We start from the raw sequence: 23,253 nt of genomic DNA, 5'->3' as shown, positions 1-23,253 counted from the left end.
CCAACTGTCCATTGCTCTCAAGAGTTTGGCTTCCATTCATTTGTTTTTCACAGTCTCACTGTATTCACTTTCTCATTAGTTTCTTGTGCATTTGTTGTTCTGCTTTCAGATGAATGGCCCTCCTCTCTAGTTTAAATTTTCAGCTAGCTACATTCTGTCTAAAAGTATTGAGCTGATAAATATTTCTTCAGTTCATGAAAAAAAATGAGTTTGCGCTGCCACCTGAACTGATAAACTAACCATTTTATACATGTGCAGTCAATGTCAGCATAAATTTTATAAAGTAAAAGGCCCCATTCTTTCATTATATGTGTCTCTTTGTTATTTACATCTGTCAAAAAGGGCCCATCAATCTGACTGAGACCACCCATGCTATCGTGTGTGCATTAGCCCAATGACTGTTTCCATTGTAATGTTAACATATGCACTTGGTGCAATTATATTAACATTGAAAATAGAACTAAACAACATTTTATTTTACATATTTAAAGAGAAAAAGAAGAAAAGATAACTCAAGAGATTTGTCAAGATAAGTGCCTTTTGTTTTCTATGAGCTACACTCAAGCCAAAGTTTTCAAGCCAGTTCCTTAGGTGATGGCAAGGGTATTCAACATTATTAGATGCAGAAATATCTAGATTTGGCAACTGAATAACATTGAATCTCTTCAGGTTATTCACTCAGAACATGTTAGTAATCATTAGCAGAAGAAGGTGGCTTGCAGCACACATTCTTCTATAAGGGAGCATATCATGGGTGGTATGATTCAATTTCTTCATACTTCCATCTACCATTGATCTTTGTTTTATTAAAGGCGCTGTAAAATTAAACTACAAACTGCATGCAAAAGCCATATCTCCAAAGTTTGAGATACAGCAGATCAAGTGTAAGTCTCAGCAGAATAAAGCTCAATTTTAAGTACTTTAAAAGATAATTTACAGTACGTGGATGAAATGGATGAAATTAATGAGGAGAGTACGATACACAAGGATTTTAAATAACAGGCCAAGAGATGCAATAAGACTGAAGAAGCAGAATCTGTAAGACTGGGTTAAAGAATAAGGTGGCACTGACACAACTCTCCTGGCACTTTTCATATTAAGTTTAAAGATAGGTTGTTCTCAGTGCTGCACCTGCCGAAGAATCCATAGCTTTTGGAAAGGTTTTTCTTTGGAAGTTTTGGTTTAAATATTACATAAAACCAACCCTTGTTCTTGGCCAACTAGAACAAGGCTAGCCATGTTGTACTTCAGAAAATCAAAGGTTCAACTTTCATGGGATGCAAGAGGTTAAACTCCAGGTATTGTTTTGTGTTGGTCATTTCAGTCATAGTCAGTATTTCTTCTTCAAGTTAGTCCGTTGGAGGAATATTGACATTTTTAAATCTTGCTAATGGTGATCTTGCTTTGTGCACTTCCTGAGCAACTGTAAGCTTGTATTCCTCTCTCTGTCTAAACACCCTATGATCTGTATATTCTTGTTTGCTTTGATCTGTTATGTATTGCGCATTTAACAATGCTTTTCACTGTACATAGGTACATGTGACTACAATAAACCAAATCACGTTGCTAGGATTGCAGGGTTTGAGTTATACAGAGAGACTGAATAGACTGTGGCTATTTTCCCTAGAGCATCGGAGGCTGAGGGGTGACATTATTGAGGTTTACAACATCATGAGGGGCATGGGTAGGGTAAATAGACAAGGCCTTTTCCACGGGTTGGGGAGTCCAAAACTAGAGGGCATAGGTTTAAGATGGGAGGGGAAAGATTTAAAAGGGATCTAAAAGGCAATTTTTCATACATAAGGTGGTGTGTGTATTGGATGAGTTGCCAGAGGAAGTGGTTGCGGCTGGTACAATTACAACATTTAAAAGGCATCTGGATGGGTATATGAATAAGAAGGGTTTAGAGGAATGTGGGCCAAATGCTGTCAAATGGGATTAGATTTATTTAGGATATCTAGTCAGCATGGAGTTGGACTGAAGGATCTGTTTCTCTATGACTCTAACTCAAATCAGCAACAGTCTGTCAGCTGGACAAAACACCTGATTGATTGAACCCTCAACATCATAAGAAATTGCAAGCAAATGCTGAAGTTTAGCAAATGCGCTTGGGATCATTTTAGACCATCACCTTCAGTTTAACATAAAGGTTTTCCAAAGTTTGACTTCCAAAGTCCACTTACAATGAAACAGCCAATGCTGCAAGTGGCAAACTTTCCAACATTTTGACAATTCAAAACTTGCACATGAATAAGGGAAGTTTAAGGTTGAGGAAAAGTAAATGATTGGGACTACCATGAAACACGGTAGTGTTAGTGAGTTTGAGCAATGTTTCTTACTAGAAAGAAAGGTACTTAAAAAAATGAAATTGGATGTATAGCTTTTAATGTGGAATAGGGCTACCTAGAATCAGTGGGTTGAAAATAATGCACATGTTTGTTGGCAAGTAAGCTAACAGGACACTTCACATTGTGGATCATTTTTGCTGCTTTCTATCAATTGATGATTCATAATTTCAATTAAGTAATTGTTTAAAGAAAACCTACTGCTATGAAAACCTTCCAGGATACATCTTCAAATAAGAAATAAAGACCAACCACACATGTTATTACCAGGAAGTATCACGATGACCAGTGTCACTCCATGCAAGCCAATTACTATTTGTATGATACACTACATACTAGGAGAAAGTGAGGACTGCAAGATATTGGAGACCAGAGTTGGAAAATGTGATGCTGGAAAAACACAGCAGGCCAGGCAGTATCCGAGGAGCAGGAGAATCGATGTTTCGGGTTCTTGAAGAAGGGCTTATGCCCTAAACGTCGATTCTTCTGCTCCTCGGATGCTGCCTGGCCTGCTGTGTTTTTCCAACACTACATACTACTCAGGCCAAAGTATTCTAATGGCAGCAAAGGGAGCATCATTAGGCTTCAAGCATTCAAAATTATCACTAGCTACAAAACATCAAGGGGTTCTAACTGCTCAGCATAATACATATCCTATTGGTGTGGTAAGCCACAAAGACAAACTTGCACATGTGTCTCTCAGGAAAAGCTTACAATGTTCTGTAAACAATAAATGATTTTGAAGTTCAGTGAGTATCATTATGTCGACACAAAGCCCAGTGCATCCATTCTTGTATTATTTTGCAAGCAAACCACTCACCCAACTCTGTTTCTAGTACCCCATGCAGAGTGGTACTTAACAGATGTTATTCACAAGCTCATGTCATAAGAATTATGTAAAAGAGTATAGGAATGAGAAGATTAGGAACAGACTATTACATAGCGAGACTGTGGCTATTAATTCCAACCTACTAGCGGGGCTTGGTTCCATTCGAACTATATAAGTTACCTTTTGTTAACCCCTGAACATTAATACTATCTATTCCAATTGTTACATACTTCACAACTCATTATTAATTTCTGTCTGAGAATCTTTGAAATCTCACCTCTCAGCCAGTCTTGAAGGTAACGCAACCACATTTTGGGCAACTCTTTATTCTCTTCACGAACAATGTATTTGACATTGTTGAAACTCTTGTGGAGGTCATACAGCAACTTCTGGGATGTGGGATAGTCAAATCCTCCCATGGAGACGATGTACATGTTATAGAAGGAGAAATACTTGAACTGGGCTGCGATGAAATCATACTCCTTGGTTTCACGAGGAACAATGTCTGTGAGGTACAGCCCATCATGAACCATTGTAGTTCCATAAAGGCTCATCCCAAGGAAGGTCATGAAGAGGACTAGCACGACAACCTGGATTGTTAAACAAAATCATATATGAATAAACAAATATCAAATCAGCATTCAACAGATGGCATTATTCTAAGTAGTAAGGTTTTACGTATTCACAAATATTGGCTTTCTCTGCCACCAAATATTTAGGAGAGACAAAAAGCTAATTGGGATGGCTGGGAGCATGAGACGTTGGTTTCCATAGGCTCTACAGTAAGCCAGGTGGTGCAGTCTACAGGGTGAAGCTAGTGTTAGTATGCAGGTCTCCTCCTTTTACTGGAGTGGTATGTTGAATGCCTGTTGGAACTGCACTAGAATTAATTACTTTCAAAATACATCCCTCTAGAGAGTCAGTAAGTACACGGTAAAAATCAGGAGTCAACTTGCCCTATCAGCCAAAGTAAGGAAATGCAGATATAGGAAGGCAAAGAAATAGGTGATGAAATCAAAAAGATCATAAATGGTATTGTGTGATAGGATAAGAGAGTCATTTTTAGTGTGTCTCCCATCCCCTGAGATATTAGCTGCCTCATATCAGTCTTTGATGGTAAAGGAAATAAAAATGAAGCATAAGTTCAGTTCTCAAATTTCAAACTGAGCATTAACATTAGAGGGAGTCTGTGCCCAAATCAGTTGAAAATTTGAATATAACGAGTTGGAGTTGGGTAAAAAAACAGTAATAATAGCTTTTTAAAAAAAATCAAAGGCATATTGGTTAGCAAGGATAGTCCTTTTGTTCATGGGATTGCATTTAAATCCAGATCCCGAAAGACATGTTTACAGGCTGTGGCTGATCCTCAGTGCAGTAAATGGTAATCTCAAATCAGTTTTTGTGGTCACAGATTAAAACTATTGGCTGTAAATTGGTACTCAAATAACACTCTAAGTCTCATTCAAGAGAGGCCACTTTGAAGCAATAAATTTAGCTCTTCTGGGTTTTGGCACGTTCTCAGGTCAGAGATGAGGAAAGCTTAAATCTGTATTTGACCCAAGTAGGCATTGCCTGATCTAACAGTGAAAACTGTTCTGGTCTAATTTTCTTCATTACTTCTCTTGCTTTGAAGGCAGTGACTATTGCTGATGAAGGAGCAGCACTCCAAAAGCTAACGCTTCTAATTAATCCTGTTGGACTATAACCTGGTGTTGTGTGATTTTTAACTTTGTACACCGCAGTCCAACACTGGCATCTCCAAATCATGGTGGCTAATGCTGTTTTCGTTCTACAAACTTCTATTGCCTTGCCCAAAAGGCAATTTTCATGTGAAAATCTCTCCAATGGAGCCAAATGCTATCCGTATCCAAAGTTCCCATGTGCTTACTTTTCAAAAGGATTCACTATATGGTGAGTAAGAACCCTCGATCAGTAACACTCAGGTTAATCATAGATCCCAACTGCCATCCTCTTATCTTTAAGATTAAGTAAGTACCACATTATGGTGTATTCGCCCAAAGTCAAGGGTTGATGCAGTAAGAAGATATCATCATCAAAGTCATACAAAGAAACATTGGAAGCATTGCTGAAAATTGCTTACCTTTGATTCTGTCTTGAGAAGAAGTGGAGCATACTTGTCCCGTGCAAAGTCTGCTAGATTCCATTTGACAAAGGGCATCTGAACACAGCCCCTGCTGGCTTTTGCCTCATCCATCTGGGCCAGCAAGTCCCTAGTCGAACTGGTGGGTTCCATCCCCTGGGAGCCAACCTGGTCTGCTGGGGACACGATGACAGAAGGAGTTGAAGAGATGCGTGAAGTTGGGGAAATTATAGTGACAATGTGCTGTCCGGTTGGATCACACTGGGTGAAGGCCTGCACTGTGGTGGTGATCTGTGTACTGTGGGTAAATGTTGGCCCACCATATGGAGAAGGATGGCAGTTATGGTTATCATTTGCATCAGCAAACTCTTGCGGCTGGACCTGAATCACTCGTGTTGAGCAGAGACTGAAAAATAAGAAATTTTTTCACATGTAATCCATTCTATAGATGTTATTGTTCACTTTCATATATAACAAAACATTGAATGGCAACAATGCATGTCTGGAAATGATTATGATCTAGCAGTATTACTAAGGCACTCAGCTATCAGTGTAAGACAAGGGAATTAAACTCAAACGGTTACTATTTCTGGAATTAATTCCTGACATGAAATTATTGAAGAGATTATTGATTACTACAAGAAAGCGAGACAGCATTCTCATATGGCTGCGTACCAATCATTTATTTAAAGGATTAAGAATATAACGTGTGCCAAGCATTTAGTGGATCAGGCATGAAGAAACCTTTCCACCTCCACAGGTTTTTCCTTCTCCCCTTCCACGTTGACCTCTTCAATATAAGGAACTTAACTGGAGCAAAACCGTGAACACCGGTGTGCAGAATATTTGATAGTGAAACAACAGCACACCATGCACTGTACCAGAACATTCAATGGAAAACATCATTGGGAATTGTGTGAAATGAGTAGGTGCTTTACTCATAGCCCAGTTGTGTGACTGACATTGATAATTTCACACCCACCATGTTTTGATTATCATCTTTCTATTCTTTCTCCATCATAATTCATTCTCTTAGACCAGCAATGCAGCCCTCACAGTGAGCAACAATTGTACCAGCTCTAAAGGGAATCCTCACCTGGAAAAGCAGCAAAAAATATCCAGCCTTTTGTCTTCCCGCCGATGAAGATCCAGACTTAAAATGGCAGGAAAGATGAGGAGCACCATGGCAAAATTAAACACCACGACTATCGCAGCCTGTGATGAGCAGTAACAGAAAGTATTAGTACAGTTCTAGCACAATTGCAGACTGCTACTTAGATTTCAAAATTTGTGAACCCTGAAGTGTGAAAAGCTCTGGATATTAGTCAGGTTGGGGATGTGTGGTGAGAGACCTTCATTTTTGATGCAGATCAGTGCTCCACCATGAAAACTCCACTTCTGCACCCCCTTACTGGCAGACTGTATCTGACATTATTTCTGCTACTCACTTTTAAAAGCATGATATATTTATTTTGTGCCTTTGGTGTTGTTTGTATTCAGCACTCTTGACTTGCTGACTAATTGTTACGCCGTCTGGCAAGACAGCTATAACAGCTAAATGTCCCTTTAAGATTCGAAAGAAGTACAATTGTAAACCTATCGCTTCACTGTAGGCCCTAGACCTCAGGCAAAGTGTTCTGAGAACAGCAGTTTCTGATTTCTAACCAAGATATTTCTAGCTTTAAGTGAGTTGTACTACAACCGACTTCCAGACCTCACTAAATCCATGTACTAAGCCAAAGAAAATATTAAATCACTAAAGGATTTCAAGCAAGAAATCACTGTTCCCCAAAAACGCCCCCCTCTCCACACACCCTCCTCTAGGTAAACATTAATCTGAAGGAGACTCCGAAGGTCAGAGCAGTCTGATGTAAGTGAAAAAGGAGGGGGTGGGGTTGCCTGAGGCAGACATTATAATATGTTATTATCTCCCGGACCACCCAGTAAGCTCAGGCAGATCACATAGCTGGAACTGACTTGTAGATGATATATCCCATCATTTATGCCAACTACCTTGGCTGTGCAAGTTGGAGGCCTGTTTAAAGGCTGGCCCAGTGTTCAGGCCTGTCAGGTTCTTGCTACTTAATTCCCATTGTATTTTTTTCAATCAGTGACTCCCAGGCTTTGCCAAGCCACCATTTAAAGTTAGCCTGTGGAACTGCAGTATATTCAGCACAACTGCATTTAACATACAAATACTTTGATTTAGTAAAATAGAAGAGAAAAGCAATTATTAATGGAAATATAGTTTAATTTTATATAAGCATTCAAGGACAATTTCTTAGTCTTCATTTCCAAAAAATGACCATTTTATAAAAGAGAGGGAACTCACCCTTTATTTACAGATTACTCTGCCATATGACAGTAGTCATACCCCAGCACAGTTCTCCTCTCAAAGGTAATTTTACCAAGGAAAATAAAGTATCATCTAATCCCTCCAAACAGGTAGTAATCTAATTTTAGTATCAATGCCACAAGGATCTGATAGCTTATGAAACTTATTCAGAGAATGTTAAATACTTAAAAATTGATTTCTCAGCTCTTCAAAAGAACATATCTATATCTAACCTACAAACAAGTTAACCCTTTTGAGAATATTTTGCATTATTCACACATAATTTTATCGCAGTTCAACATGGGGAGGTGATAGCCTAGTGGCACTAATACTAGACTGTTAATCCAGAAACTCAGCTAATGTTCTGGTGACCAGGGTTTGAATCCTGCCCTGACAGATGGTGGAATTTGAATTCAATAAATATCTTAAATTAAGAGTCTAACAATAATTAGGAAACCACTGCTGATTGTCAGGGGGAAAGCCCATCTGGTTCACTAATGTTCTTTAATGAAGGAAGCTGCCATCCTCATCTGGTCTTGCCTACATATGACACCAGACCCACAACAATGTAGTTGACATTTAAATGCCCTTTAGGCAAATAGGGAAGGGTAATGAATGCTGGCCTGCCCTATGATGCCCACATCTCATAAAGGAATTAATATAAAGCATCACCGTTACTTCAAATAAATCTCGATATTTACTAACATTGAATGCTTCTGTTATGCCTCCAGCCTAAGACTGGAGGCATATCTCTACACCTGAAGAATTGCAGGGTACAAAGCTGGCTAAAAGTGTTGAAGCTTCAAATTTGTTTGCACTTCAATGGAACAGTGTTAAGAAGCCAAGATCAGAGTAGGGTGTGGAATAAAAATGGTGTGCAACGAAAGGTTCAGGATCATGCTTGCAGATCCACTAAAGACATTCAGCAAAGCAATTATCCCATCCTTTGATTAGGCACTGTGCACCTTTTCAGTGAACATAAGAATAAGGTGCATGAATAGGCATTGCAATCCCTCAAGCCTACTCCTGATCATGGCTGTCCTCATCCGTTTTTCTGCTGACTCTCCACAACCCTTTAACCCATTACTAAATGAAAACCTGTTCAACTCCTCCTTAAATTTATTCAGTGTCCCAGCATCTAGTTCACTCTGGACAGTAGATTCCACAGATTCGAGCTTTCAGATTTAAAGATGCGAGTACAACAACATTTATACCATTCTATTGCTCCTATTTACTTAGGCAGCAAAAACTAGTGATGTTTCTGCTGTGACCATTCATATTCCTCTGGACCTGTCTTTTCTTTAATTACTTGTGCTATACTTTCTCCTTTAGCCTTGCACCATCATCCCTTTTGCAGTTAAGCATTCCTGTCTTCCACCTCATCTTCCTGAATGCTCTTTCCTCCCCAATTTTTTCATAGCCTTGCATTTGCTAAGAAATGGTTATACCTCGTAAATGCTTTTATGGAAGGTCAGTGACCTGAAACAGCGTTTGTTTCTCCTGGATGCTGTCTGGCCTGCTGTCTGAGTCCAGCATTTTAGGTTTTGTTTCAGATTTCCAGCAACCGCAGTACTTTGCTTTTTGTTTCAGTGTTTTAACATTAACTTTTAACATGTCTGTGGATGCTTTTTAAATGTTAAATTATTAAACTTGTGAACTATGGAGTATTTTATAATGGCCTCCAACTGGGTTAGCTAACAGTTCAACTGCAGTAGCCAGTTTCCAAAGGGGAATTACTTGCTGCTACGAGGTTAAACATTTTAAAAATTAATATTGGCAGTTTGTTTTGTACAGGCTGCTGCAGTAAGGAATTGCAAAAATTAGCAGATCTTCCAAAGACACATCCTGGGAAGGTGCAATTATCTGATCCACTCACGTAGAAGCAGCTAGCTTTGTAGAAGAGGGATTCAAAAAGGGGAAATAAAACTGAATGTAGCTTCTCTTGATAGTCTCTGTGATGTGTGAACTTCCAAATGTTGTGCACTGCCAAGGAAAACAAGTACTTATACTGATGTCGTGCCAATCCTTCAATACTGCTACTTTTTCTTTTAATCGCAAAGGTTTCAATCAATTCACCCTTTTTTCTCTTCACACTCAAAAAGGCAAACCCCTCCTTTCTCACACATCTAATGATAAGCTGCCTTGTTGTTTACCAGACAGTTAAGCCCCTACTGCAGCAGGCATCTGCAGGCAAGCAACAGGGGTGGTGAAGATAAATTCAAAGAAGTGTGTAACACCTGGAGCAAAAGAATTTCAAAGTGCTAATCCACCCTCATCTCCGCACCCCCACCACCCCCGCCCGCCCCCCCCCATCTCTCCCCACAACATAAACATACAAATATATTGAGTTTTTCTATGAAAAGGCACAACCAATATACAAAGCACATTCTAGACCATCAAAGCCCTTTATAGGATTCACATACCTGTAAGGAAAAAGCACGAAGTGCAGGAATGGGAATCACAGCAGCCATGAAGAAAGCGATTATGTTATTAATGGACGTCAGGGCAACACTTGTCCCTGTCCGCCTCAAGCATTCTCCTGTTCTGTCCTGTAGCACAAAAATTATCAGAACAAAATGTCATAAAAGTTTTGAACTGCAGAAGTTTGATAATACTTACAGGAATGACACACATGCAGACACACATGCACAGACATACACAAAGACAAACGTCTTTGTGGCTTTCATTTTGGATGCGGAATTCAGTGACATTCCCGATGTGAATTTGTTACAGCCATTAAATGTGAGCTTTTGATAGGAGTGCCCAGTTTAAAAATATTTGAAGTCATGTTAATTCAACATATTTAGAGTCACCACTAATTGCACAAGATGTGTGTCAGCATCATGGCAAAAGCACTTCTTCAAGGCTGAAAGGTGCTCTTGATTTTCAATAAGTTGGATTCTCTATTTCTTCTAATTTACCAACCCTTTATTGATAAAGAAATATGCTTTCTGAAAAAAACTGCTATAATATATTTCTGAGCTATCCCTCCAGTATTGAAAGTAAAGGAGTAAAGCACTATAGTATCCACGTTTTAAGCAGATTTGCATTCACCTTGAAAGGAATGTTCTTATTTTGACCAGTTTCAGTGAATGCGTGAGCCAGGAGAAACATGTCATCAACGCCAATACCTAGAGCCAGAAATGGTAATACCTAGATCCAAAAAATGGAAAGAAATAAGATCATAAGAAATAGAAAAAGAGGAAGCCATTCCGCCTTTCAGCCTGCTCCAGCATTTAATAGGATCATTATTGATCTACATGAACATGGCTTTAATTCTATTTGCCTGTCTAACCCCTATAAACATTGGTTCCCTTGTCAATCAAAAATCTATCTAACCCAATCTTGAATATATTCAATGATTCAACCTCTGCTATTCTCTGGGGAGGGAATTACAATAACTAATGACTGTTTGAAAAAGAATTTAACCTCATCTCTACCTGAAGTAGATGGACCTTTTCTTTAAACTGTGTTTTCCTGAGTTTTGGACTCCCCCACAATGGGAAACATCCTCACAGGATCTACCTTTCCAAACCCCCTCAGGATCTCATTTTTGTAAACTCCAATGAATGGCGGCTGAACCCACTCATACTTTCCTGATAATCCAACCGTTTCATCCCAGGAATCAGCCTACTGACCCTGCTCTGAACTGCTTCCAATGCGAGCATATCTTTTCCTAATGAGGGAGAGCAGACTGTACATACACTCCAGATGTGGTCTCAGCAATGTCCTTTAAAATTTTAGCAAAGTTTCCACACTTTTATACTCCACCTCCCTTGCAATAAACACCAACCTTCCATTTGACTTCCCAATTACACGTTGCACATGTGTGCGATCTGTGCCAAAGTAGACAATCTCATATTTTCCCATTTTATATTCCATCTGCCAAGTTTTTGCCTACTTGCTTAAACTGCATTTGTAACTTCGAAGATATTTTTTATCCTCCTCACAACTTGCTTCCTTACCCATTAGCAAAGGTGGATACGACACAATTAGTGCCTTTATCCAAGTTATTAATATGGATTATAAATAATTAAGACACCAGCACTTATCCCAGCGGCACAACTTGACATTCAGTATTATGCACAAATTAATTATTGGATAAAATTCACTTAATTCCTTCAAAAACATAAGCAAATGACCCCTGCAAAAGTAATAATCAACTTTGTTAAGTAATATTAGGCAGTGGTCCAGGGAAAGGAAAGAGTGTGAGATTAAATTATATACCTGGGTGGTTGCAGCATTGAAGGATATGCCCAGGAGTGAACACAGCCCAAGTCCTGAAGCTACTGACAATGCCACCAATAGGACTCCAGCTAGTCCCACAGCCCCTTGGGATTTCGAGCAGTCCCACCTCAGCATGGTCACACAAGCATATGCCAACTAATGGAGTCAGAAAAAAATGGTCAGAATACAACAAGAGTAAAACAAAAACATAAACTGGAAACAAACATAAGCCAGTCAGAGATCTGTGGGGACAACTGGTAGGGAATCAGCATCCCAGATGACCATGCTGCAAAAGTGTCTGTGTTGCATTTTGGAATGTCCTGAGATTGAGATTACAAGTTCTTTCAATGTCACAGGAATTCAAATTGGATGGTACACTATTGCTTCAATTTAAAACAGGTTAGAATCTGCCATCTGATTTCCATTAAAACAAATATCATGTTTAATATAGAATATCAAGGCCAGCAGGACAAGGCTCTTGTGACACAGTGATAGTGTTCATACCTCTGAGCAGCAAAGTCAGTCACTGGGGCTTTTAGCATCACTCATGGAATCAAGCATGTAATCTACATTGGCATTTTAATGCAGCACTGACCAAATACTGTATTGTTGAAGATATTATAATGATATTCTTGCGATGTCTGCATGGGTGTCCCATGTTCAAAGATGTACAGGTTACATGGATTGGCCATGCTCAATTGCCCCGCAGTGTCCAGGCATATGCAGGTTAGGTAAGATTAGCCATGGTAATTGTGGGGTTATGGGTTCGGGTGGGTCTGGATGGGATGCTCTTTAGAGGGTTGGTGCAGGCTCAATGGGCTAAATAGCCTCTTTCTATGATGCTTCTATGGTGACACGAAATTGAGGCCCTAGCACTCACACCTTACGGTAATGAAAAATGGAAGGAGCTCTCCCCGTGCCTTTGTGGATATATTTGTCTCAATCAGATTACTTTGTTCATTTGCTGTTAACAATACCTAACTGTCTGGAGATTGGCTGTCAGCTCTGCATATATAACAAGAATGATTACACCTCTAAGTGATTAAGCACTGATTAAGTGGGCTATCAGGCACTTTGCGATTAAAGTGCACAATGTGACTGGTTTCATGTCCATTATTTAAAAATAGTCGGAAGGATGCTGAGGACAAGTACTTTGAGATGCACTGGCATTATGAAATTGCTCCATGAATGAATTTCTTTTCTTTCTTTAAAATTATATGCATGATCCTGAGCTATATAAAACTAGCCAATTTCCCACATGTGACACATGAAAAGTCAAGTCCAACGTGAAACAGGTTACTGAGTACGGGACAATTGGATCAGGACATACTGAAATAATTCAGTTCCCATTTTAAAGTATTGTTGAAAAATGTCACGTTCTCCAAGTATTTCCTCTTGCACATATTAGGACAATTCACAGAACTTGATATTTCTTGCAAACTGTCCTCATGCATGCAAGAAAAGCTTTGATAAAATATCTTTTTTTCAGCATTACTCTCAAGTGCTAGAAACAACTATTGCATATAAGTACTTCAACTCTATTATTCAATTAAATATCAAAATGTAAGCATGCTCTGAAGTACAGGCTCAGGGGTTGGTGATGGAAGAATAAGGCACTGCAGGCCCACTACCAGCCAAAGAATGTAATTCTACCAGCAAACCAGATATTGAGATTTATAATGTGAAGTTGAGACAGGGAGAGGGCACATATGAAATGTGAATATATTGCTAAAGGAAAATACAAAAATGAGGCTGCATTTTAAAAATGCTACAAATCTGAAGGTTCAGATGATGTTGATAAATGATTAATGATATCTCTTGAACTGCTGAGTATTCCCCTAACATTACCAATAAACTGAAATCCACAGTGCATCAGTGGATGTTGAATCCCTACAGTGCAGATAGAGGCCATTTGTGTCTGCACTGAAGAGCATCCCACCCAAACCCACCACATCCCCATATTTTCTGTGGCTTACACAGCGAGCATACACATCCTGGTGACTATAGGACAATTTAGCATGGCCAATCCCCCTCACCTGCACACCTTTGGACTGTGGGAGGAAACCGGAGCAGACTACACAGACATGGAGAGAATGTGCATAACTCCACACAGGCGCCCAAGGCTGGAATCGAACCCGGGTCCCCGGTGCTGTGAGGCAACAGTGCTAACCACTGAGTCACCATGAGTTTTAGTTTTTGATAGCTTTACATTCAGAATTGATGCTAACATTAAAGAAGTAAAATGATGCTCACCATTAGCAAGTATCCTCCAGCAATTCGAATGCCACTGACATCGGAAAAAGACTTCATGATGTCATTAAGTGTGGTGGTGGAAAAGGCATGGATATTTTGAGAGGAATTCTGAGGCACTGCCTGATGCACTACCTACCAGAAAAAATTCAAATGAGAAGCTAAATATCACGGCATTACTACATCTTTGCAATGTAATGAATACGTTTGAAGCAATTTTTAAAACCTTCACTTGATAGTGAAATTAATTCTTCTAAAATTCAATGACTCATAATTGTTCCCTAAGGAGCAACGGGCTACTTTGAGGGTTAGTTGGTAAAGAATTGCATAGTTGAGTCATATGCAGCAGAAGGCTCCAGATTTAATTACTGGTCTCTGGTGAGTTGACTGAGCTAAACCAGGGTAGGAGTTGATATGGAGAAAGTGAGGACTGCAGATGCTGGAGATCAGAGCTGAAAAATGTGTTGCTGGAAAAGCGCAGCAGGTCAGGCAGCATCCAAGGAGCAGGAGAATCGACGTTTTGGGCATAAGCCGTTCTTCAGGAGTTGATATGCTAAATTGACCTCAATGTTCTGGTTCAGAAGGAGGACAGAAGTTCCCACTACTGACTGCAGTATAAACACTCAGGTTGAAAGATGTCCATATGTGGATGTGTAGTGAGGATGAGGGAACAGTTTGCCATCATTCCCTCCGAAGGAAGACCCTGGGGCTCTTGTGACACAATCGCTACTACTATGGATGACATTGACAGCTCAAAAACAGGCCACGGATCAATGTGGACAACTTCCTGCTCTACATGGCTCAGTGATATTTTGCACATTGCATCTACCAAATTAACCAGTGTAGAAACAACAGTATTGATGGTGACTCCTAGTTTTTAACATGAGTAAACTGGTGAAGAGCATTCATGTTCCAAAAGAAAAGTTCACATCAAGTATCCAAAACATTCTTTTAAAGAATCAATCTTTCCAGCCTGGTCTCTCACAAATATTGCTGGGAACATCGTTACAGAATCAAGACTTTACCAACTGCACACTCCTTGCCACAACAGTGCAGTTACCTGTACTTTTGCTTACTTTTATAGGATTTTATTTGCAAAAAGGTTCAAATAATGTAACCAATTACTGAACAATGTTGCGAACAAATATTCATGGATCCCTTAAATCAAACAGATTGATCAGCACTTTGGAAGATCAATGTAGGATTATTTACTGCACTCCACTGAATTCCAAGAATCAACTGTGCTATTAGGAGACAAAAAAATTAACTGAAAATGCCTTCTTCGGGCTAGTCTTGTAGGCTGTTTGCTAAGCATTCAAGAGATCAACTTGCAATAGCTTAGAGCCAGTTCTTGAATAAGACAGGTAAGATATAGGGAGAGAGCACTAAGTAGCCAGGAAGAATAACTCAATTAAAGAAAACTTCAGAATGCATGAATAAAAACTTCAGTCAGAGGACTGAGGCTATTTAAGTTACTAATGAATATCATTGGGTTCTTTCAATTTGAGCAAACAGTTGGAGAAGATTTGACACTGAATCTAGTATTTTAGAAGCAATTCAGCACTTTGCTGTGGAACTTCCTCTAGTTTTCTCCAATTATCATGTCTTGTCAAAAGAGGAAACATAAATTTTGAGTGGGTCATGGTGCTATCAATTTATTTGACAGGGTTTATCCAAATTCAAATTTGGCAATCCATCCCTTTTTCTTGATGTGCTCCTTTTAAACCTGTATTTCAATAAAATACATTATTTTTGAGACTTGACAGCTTAGAATAATAATTGCAGATGCCAAGGATCATTATGGTCAAAGGTCAGGTGAGATCACACGGTCTCTAGAGAAAGCCAAGTTCCTGTCATTCACCACCTAAGCTGCCACAGCAAAAAAGACTACAACCTTGGGATTCAGTGAAACATCTTCCACGTTTGTTATTCATCCTATCACAACCCAACTGCCTTTCCAAACAGGCACGCCATAGGCCTCAGGTCCTCTTGCAATCAGCATCTGGGTGTCAGTTATCACCAAACAGCTTGTTCCCATAACTCTCCGTCTGTCACAAGCCTAGAATCTGACTCCACGTACAATGCAGCTGCAGATTGATGGAAATCAGCCTGAAAAGTAATTCCAGCATTTACAGAAACAATTCTCCCGCACACACTGGAATGAATCCAATGGAAGAAAAAAAAGGAGAAACGCACGTTTGCTTTACATATTATTGAAAAAAAATCTGTAAAATATTTTCCCATAGAAATGAAATCCTGAAACTCATTTAGAGGTGCTTATTAAACTGAGCCAAACTGTTAGCTCATTCTTGTACTCTCTGTGCTACTTTTATTATGCTCAACATAAACATTGTGCACGGTGCAACTAATGATAAAGGTGAATTCCTAGTTGTTTGAAATGGTTCTGAAATGTGCTGACAAGGCTCCCTGTGTGCCACAGTTTTATCCTGATAAAAGCCCACACATTAGGAACAACTTCAATAAGACCAATTTTTCGCTTAATTAAGGACCAGTTTGCTCTACACATTTAAAACCTGTGTTGGAAATTTATGGAACCAATGTTTATGGATTTCTTTTATTTTTTTTCTTCTCTTTTGAGAATCTTCACTTAGAGGCACTGAAATAATATGATGCTGAAATGGTCATATTTGAGCCCAATCAGAGTACCAGGAAATAATTCCATCACGGTGTGCATCACAACCAAGTATAATTCTGTCCATGCCATAATACGTACTTATGCACTCAACAGGAATCAGCAAAGGAAAATCCTGGTTGACTTCCTCTAGTGGAATAGTCTGGACTGCAGCTAAGTATTCATGACAGATTTCCTCCTGTAAAGGACATTAGTGAACCCAATCGGACTTTACAACAATTGACACTAGTCATATGTCACCACTAAGCTAGATTCCAACTCTAGATTTTTAGTGAATTCAAATTTCACCATCTCCTAAGGTGGTACTCAAGTCCGTGCCCCTAGAATATTAGTCTAGTCTAGAGTCTCAGCTTATTAGTCCAATGACATTACTACCAAGCCACTTTCACCATTGTAAATGATTTTACAGACTTCCTCTCATTAGCCATTTCTGGTGAAACACTCTTCTGATCTAATGAATTGCTGAGCTGGATTTTTCTGTGTCTGTCCCAGGAGGACTGGAGGCGTATTCCACTCACTACCATAATCCTAGCTATATTTCCATTCTGGGACTCATTCTCAGTCAAGAATGGGCACTGTTATTAAGAGGAAACATTTCTCCATCATGTATGAAGTCCCAATTATTTGCTGTACTTTTGTTTTCACTGTATTTTCCCATTTACAGAGGAACCTCGATTATCCGAAGGACACGAGTGGAAGTATTTCATTCAGTTAATCGAATGCTGGATAATTGAATGCAGGATAGTTTAGCCAAGCATTGGGACCTTGCAATCTTGACGGATAATTCGCTACTTGGATAATCGAATGCCGGATAATCGAGCTTCCTCTGTATTTGCCCTGATGGAGCTGTCAGTCATCTACACCCTCCTGCAATGTACCTCACTATTTGCCATAACCCCTGTTAAATTTAACACTAACAGTCATCTTCACTGTAATTTTTGTGAATTTGTCCAAAGCAAAATAACTCACCCACACAGGTTTCTGGAACACACAGAGTTATGGATTAGAGTTAGTTTACCTTAACTCTAACACATCTCTGATATGTCACTTTATCAACAATTATTAACAAATACATCCCTCATCCACAAAAGTAACTGCTTCGAAAAGTAACTTTCATACTCTGAATATTTCAAATACTTCAGTCAAATGTTGAACTGTTCTGACACAATGGCATATACAGCACTGGATGGGTGGCAATGAGTAATAGCTTATAACTATAATTTAATCTAGGGGGTCTTTAAAAGCAATGTTTCAGTTCTTTATGGATATCATATAAATCCTAGGATTAAATTACAGCCACATACACACGGTCTGCCATAGTAGTGAAATCCTGTTATATTGTTGGTTTGGCTGGTAGCCAAAGTGATCACACTTACTGACTGAACAATACATCGAGATTGCAATCCCTGATGTGTACTGCTGATTTATAATCCATAATGTTATGCAGAACAGTACTTTTTAGCAGTCAACAGCATTTTTAACAACTTATAAACAACCTCTTAGAATCTCCTTCTAATGAACCCCAACATTTACTATAAAAGATTAAAACAATGCTTTTATGTTGTTCTATTTTGCAATCAGACAATCTATTTTCACCATCTCAGCTCATCTGCTTAGATTAGAACAGATTCCCTACAGTATGGAAACAGGCCCTTTGGCTCAATCAGTCCACACTGACCTTCCGAAGAGTAACCCACCAACACCCATTTCCCGCTGAATGATGCACCTAACACTATGGGCAATTTAGCATGGCCAATTCACCTGACCTGCACATCTTTGGACTGTGGGAGGAAACCAGAGCACCCGGAGGAAACCCACGCAGACACGGGGAGAATGTGCAAACTCGACACAGACAGTCGCCCGAGGCTGGAGTCAAACATGGGACCCTGGTGCTGTGAGGCAGCAGTGCTAACCACTGAGCCACCGTGCTGCTGTTGAAACATGGCATTTATTATATTTATTATTATATTATATTTAGCCTCAACTATTCCAATGCTATCCTGACTGGTCTCTGACATGCTCCTCACTGGAAGCTCGAAATCATCCAAAACTCTGATATCCACGTTTTGATTCACGCCAGGTCCCATTTCCCCATCACCACTGAACTTCCTCACTTACAGTGACTCGCAGTCAAGCAATGTTTTAATTTTAAAACTATCATCCTTGTTTTCAAGTCTCTCTACAACCATGATGCTCCCTACTTCTGTATTTTCTTTCGGCCCAAATCCCTGTGAAATATGGGCGCTCCTCCATTGCTGGTCTCTTGTACAGCCCTGATTTGAAATGCCCAATATTGGTGGCTGTTCCTCGAACTGCATTGGCTGTAAGCTCTAGAATACATCCAACCCCCAACACATCTCTGCCTCTCAATCTCACTTTGTTCCTTCAAGGCACTCAAACCAGCCTCTTTGAAGAAGTTTTTGCTGATCTGATTTAACATCTCCTTATATGGATCAGCTTTATACTTGGTCTTACAACGTTCCTGTGAAGGTTGATGGGTTAAAGGGGTTATACAAATGTAATTTGTTGTTGTTATTATTACTCCACTCATGGCTCTCAACATTCCTAGAAGAATTGTTTCAAAGTGCTGGTAAATGATGTACAGTTCTCAGGGGTTATCTTTACAATTAACCAGTTATGGACAATAACCAGTGCATTTGTGATATTATTACTGATTCACATACAGGACAGTGTAGATCCATGACCAATCAGTTACAATTCAGGCCATTATCTTTTATTCATTAGAAATCATCATTGGAAACAATCAACCAATCTGGGCTGCTTACTGTGTCACATCCCTCCCAGATCGTTTCAATGCCTTCGATGCTCGCTTTGAACAGATTTCCATGGAGAGGTAACACCTATTCTGACAAGTCCTGACAAACCTATCCCAACAGTCACTGCATCAGAGGTCAGGTCAGTTTTCCTTCGTGTGAATCCAAGGGACCAGACGGAGTGCCAGGCCGTGCACTCAGAGCATGCACAGATCAACTGGCAGAGGTCTTCTCAAACACCTTCAACCTCTCCCTGCAACTGTCCCTACCTGTTTCAAGAGGGTCAACATCATCCCTGCGCCTAAGAAGGCTCATGCAGCATGTCTCAATGACTACTGCTCAGTGGCTCTAACTTCGGTGGTCATGAAGTGCTTTGAAAGGCTGGTCATGGCATTAATCAACTCCAACCTCCACTACTCTTGGCCCACTCCAATTTGCCTATCAGACCAACAGATCCACGTCAGATGCCATATCACTTGCCCTTCACTCCTCCCTAGAACATCTTGACACCAAGAACAGCTACGTAAGAATCCTACTCATTGACTACAGTTCAGCCATCAACACTATTATCCCCTCAAGACTGACTACTAAACTTAGTGACCTCAGACTAAGCCCCAATCTCTGCAACTAGATCCTCAATTTCCTGACCCACAGGCCACAATCAGTGAAGACTGGGGACAATATTTCACCCTTACTAACACTCACGCCCCCCAGGGGTGTGCACTCAACCCCCTACTGTACTCACTGTATAACCACGACAGCATCACCAAATACCAGACGAATACCATTTACAAGTTTGCTGATGACACCACCATTGTCGGTCGAATCTCAGATGGAGATGAAACAGACTACAGAGGGGAGGTGGAAGATCTGGAAAAATGATGCACTGAGAACAACCTAGCTCTCAATGCAGGCAAAACCAAGGAACTCATTATTGACTTTCGGCGGTATCTTACTCATGCCCCCCCCCCACACATTATCAGCACAGAGGTGGAACGAGTGGAGAATTTCAAGCTCCTAGGAGTGGTCATCAACAACAAGCTTTCTTGGACACTTCATGTGGATGCACTGGTTACAAAGACCCAACAACGTCCCTTCTTCCTCAGGCAGCTGAGGAAATTTGGCATGATAGCGAATACCCTTGCCAACTTTTATAGATGTGCCATCGAGAGCATTCTGTCTGGATGTATCACTACCTGGTATGGTAACTGTACCATTCAAGATCGGAGACGGTTACGGAGAGAGGTGAACTCAGCCCGGACAATCACAAAGGCCAACCTCCCATCTACAGAATCCATCTACCAGGCCCAATGTCAAGGAAAGGCCACCAGCATTCTCAAAGATCCAACCCACCCTGGCAATGCTTTTCTACAACTGCTACCATCAGGGAGAAGATACAGAACCCTGAACACATGCACCAGCCAGTTTTGTAATAGTTTCTACCCTACAATTGTTAGAATACTGCATGGACTCACAAACCCAGCCTTCACCTGTACCTGTGTTTTTGTCTTTGCTGCTGTTTACCCATTATTTACTTATCTATGCTACTTAACTCTGTGATCTGCCTGTATTGCTTGCAAGACAAAGCTTTTCACTGTGCCTCGGTACACATGACAATAAATTCAATTTAATTCATTCAATTCATTAGAACAAGATAACAAAACTGTTTGTGATGTCTTTATCTTTAAGGTTGAGAGAAACCATTGAGCTGTCTCAGCTGCTTCTGCTCCCTTCCTCACCAAGCAGGATGAAGTCCTTATGTGTGGAAATAAGTTCAATCGATACTTCATTTTCCCTGCTGTATACAGTATCAGTCCAAAGCAAAAACAGAACATTGAAGATTACCTCAACGAACTTCCGCTGCCAGCTTTCCAGAATAGCTGTTGCCTTTTCCTGGTTCCAGCTGATATCATGGATCTCATAATCATCCTTGAAATGCTCATAAAGTTGCTTGGGGCTCATCAGTAGATACATGGTCTGGAGAGCTTCAGCACTTCAGTAAAGAAGGGGATAAACAAAAAATGGATTTAACAGACATATAAAAAGAAAAACTTGAAATTCTATAGCATCTTTCGAGGCTTCAGGATATTGCAAAGGCCTTTCATGACCAATGAAGTATTTTAAATTGTATAATTTAATACTAGGTCAAAATAAATCAGAAAATTTAAAAAATGAAAACGGTATCATCAGGAAGACTGTGGAATTCAATTGTCTATCTATTAGCAATGATGATATAAACAATATTTTCATTTCAGTGGCAAGCAGTCTTTAAGGTCACACAATTGAACTTCGGTTGGAACACTTTGGTGGCACTGCAAAGGAGCTCCAACATGATAGAATATGCTCAATCACTGTGTTCTGTACCACGTAGGGCAGGAAGGAGTTGTCAGTATGCTTCCATCTAGGATGGGGAAAATAAAACTGTGCTATTAGTCACTTGTATGGATTCTTTTACTTGCTCAGTTATAGAGGGGTAAAGTGTAGATTAATTATCCTGCATTCTCTACTCAGGGTACTTAGACTGAGAAAATCAAGAAAAAACAACACACATACATAAGCACACAGGTACTAAGCCCAGATATCCCACATGGTCAGCGCTGAGCCAGCTCATTTTGGCTGGGATAGAAATAGAAGCTCAGTTCCCACTCCTAATTCCTGGCCGTCGTTTCTGCACCAAGTATGGATATCAGGTGACAGCAGGAGTAAGCATGGCTGTGAAAGTCCACAATAAACCAGCCTGATAACATTTTTACATGGAGATCTGCACCTTGATCAATGTACAGGATTGCTCTTAATCTCTGTGGAACTATATGCCAACAACAATCAGGATAAGAAGTAAAATAAAAGGATAATTTCAAATGATTTGAAAATAAATGGGGTTATTGAAGGTTAAGTGTGAAGCATTGCAAATGGCTCAGTGGGGTTTTTCCAGTGAGTAAACGTGTTAAACATGGAGAGTTTTGAGTTGTTTAATCTCAGCATGGACAGGAGTAGACATACTACATAAGTCATATCACAAAGTAATATTTCCAAGTCATTCACGGCCTGTTTAAAGGGATTGTACCACGTCCATGGAGATTTCCCAGGTCATATTTCTGGGCTAAAGACCAACTTTGCTGCATCCCTGTTCATTTTAAATTGGTTTTAGATATAGGCACAAACAGAATCAAAAGTATTAGGATTACGTATCATTCCATACAATTTTTTTGTGACCAAAAATATTTTGTTTTTATAACTGGAAATGATCTGTATTATTTTGTCCTGTCTATAGTTTTCCCTCTTTCCAGAATTATAAATTACTCCCCAGATAGTCATAGAGTTAGATAGGAAGATAAGCTGCCAATTTCTACCAGTGCCTTTTCTTGAAAAGGTTGCTGGAAGATGTAAAATGGTAACCCTTAATAAGTCCAAGAAAACTGATGGGATTGTATCAGTAGCTCCAATCTAGTAAATTATCACTTCTGATAGTGTTTTACAGTACTGGCATATCATGTCACTGCAAAACTAAATTCCTACTTACACCATTAATAATAATGATTTCACAGAATCCCTACAGTTTGGAAGCCGGCCATTTGGCCCACCGAGTCTATACTGATCCTCCGAAGAACATCCCACACAAACCAGCCTCCTACACTATCCCTGTAACTCTACACTTCCCACGGCTAACCCACCTAGCCTGCACATCGCTGGATACTATGGGCAAGCTAGCACAGCCAATCCACCTAACCTGCACATCTTT

The 23,253-nt window shown here is 39.8% G+C and overlaps 1 protein-coding gene across 1 annotated transcript in view; it reads right to left on the bottom strand.

Annotated features, from left to right (window-relative positions):
- ptch2 (patched 2) overlaps positions 1-23,253 on the bottom strand; it is a 107,419-nt gene that overhangs the window by 31,310 nt on the left and 52,856 nt on the right. The window contains exons 8-15 of the mRNA XM_043699052.1: positions 21,360-21,507; positions 14,091-14,222; positions 11,838-11,993; positions 10,665-10,763; positions 10,034-10,159; positions 6,372-6,490; positions 5,276-5,681; positions 3,452-3,764 (exon numbers count right to left, since the gene is read on the bottom strand). Of these exons, the coding sequence (XP_043554987.1) occupies positions 3,452-3,764; positions 5,276-5,681; positions 6,372-6,490; positions 10,034-10,159; positions 10,665-10,763; positions 11,838-11,993; positions 14,091-14,222; positions 21,360-21,507 (1,499 nt within the window). The remainder of the gene's footprint in view (positions 1-3,451; positions 3,765-5,275; positions 5,682-6,371; positions 6,491-10,033; positions 10,160-10,664; positions 10,764-11,837; positions 11,994-14,090; positions 14,223-21,359; positions 21,508-23,253) is intronic.

This window comes from Chiloscyllium plagiosum, chromosome 11 (assembly GCF_004010195.1).
Source record: "Chiloscyllium plagiosum isolate BGI_BamShark_2017 chromosome 11, ASM401019v2, whole genome shotgun sequence".
NCBI classification, from domain to species: Eukaryota; Metazoa; Chordata; class Chondrichthyes; order Orectolobiformes; family Hemiscylliidae; genus Chiloscyllium; species Chiloscyllium plagiosum.
The sequence above is the reverse complement of the archived record's forward strand: the minus strand, read 5'-3'. Positions and strand labels throughout refer to the sequence as shown.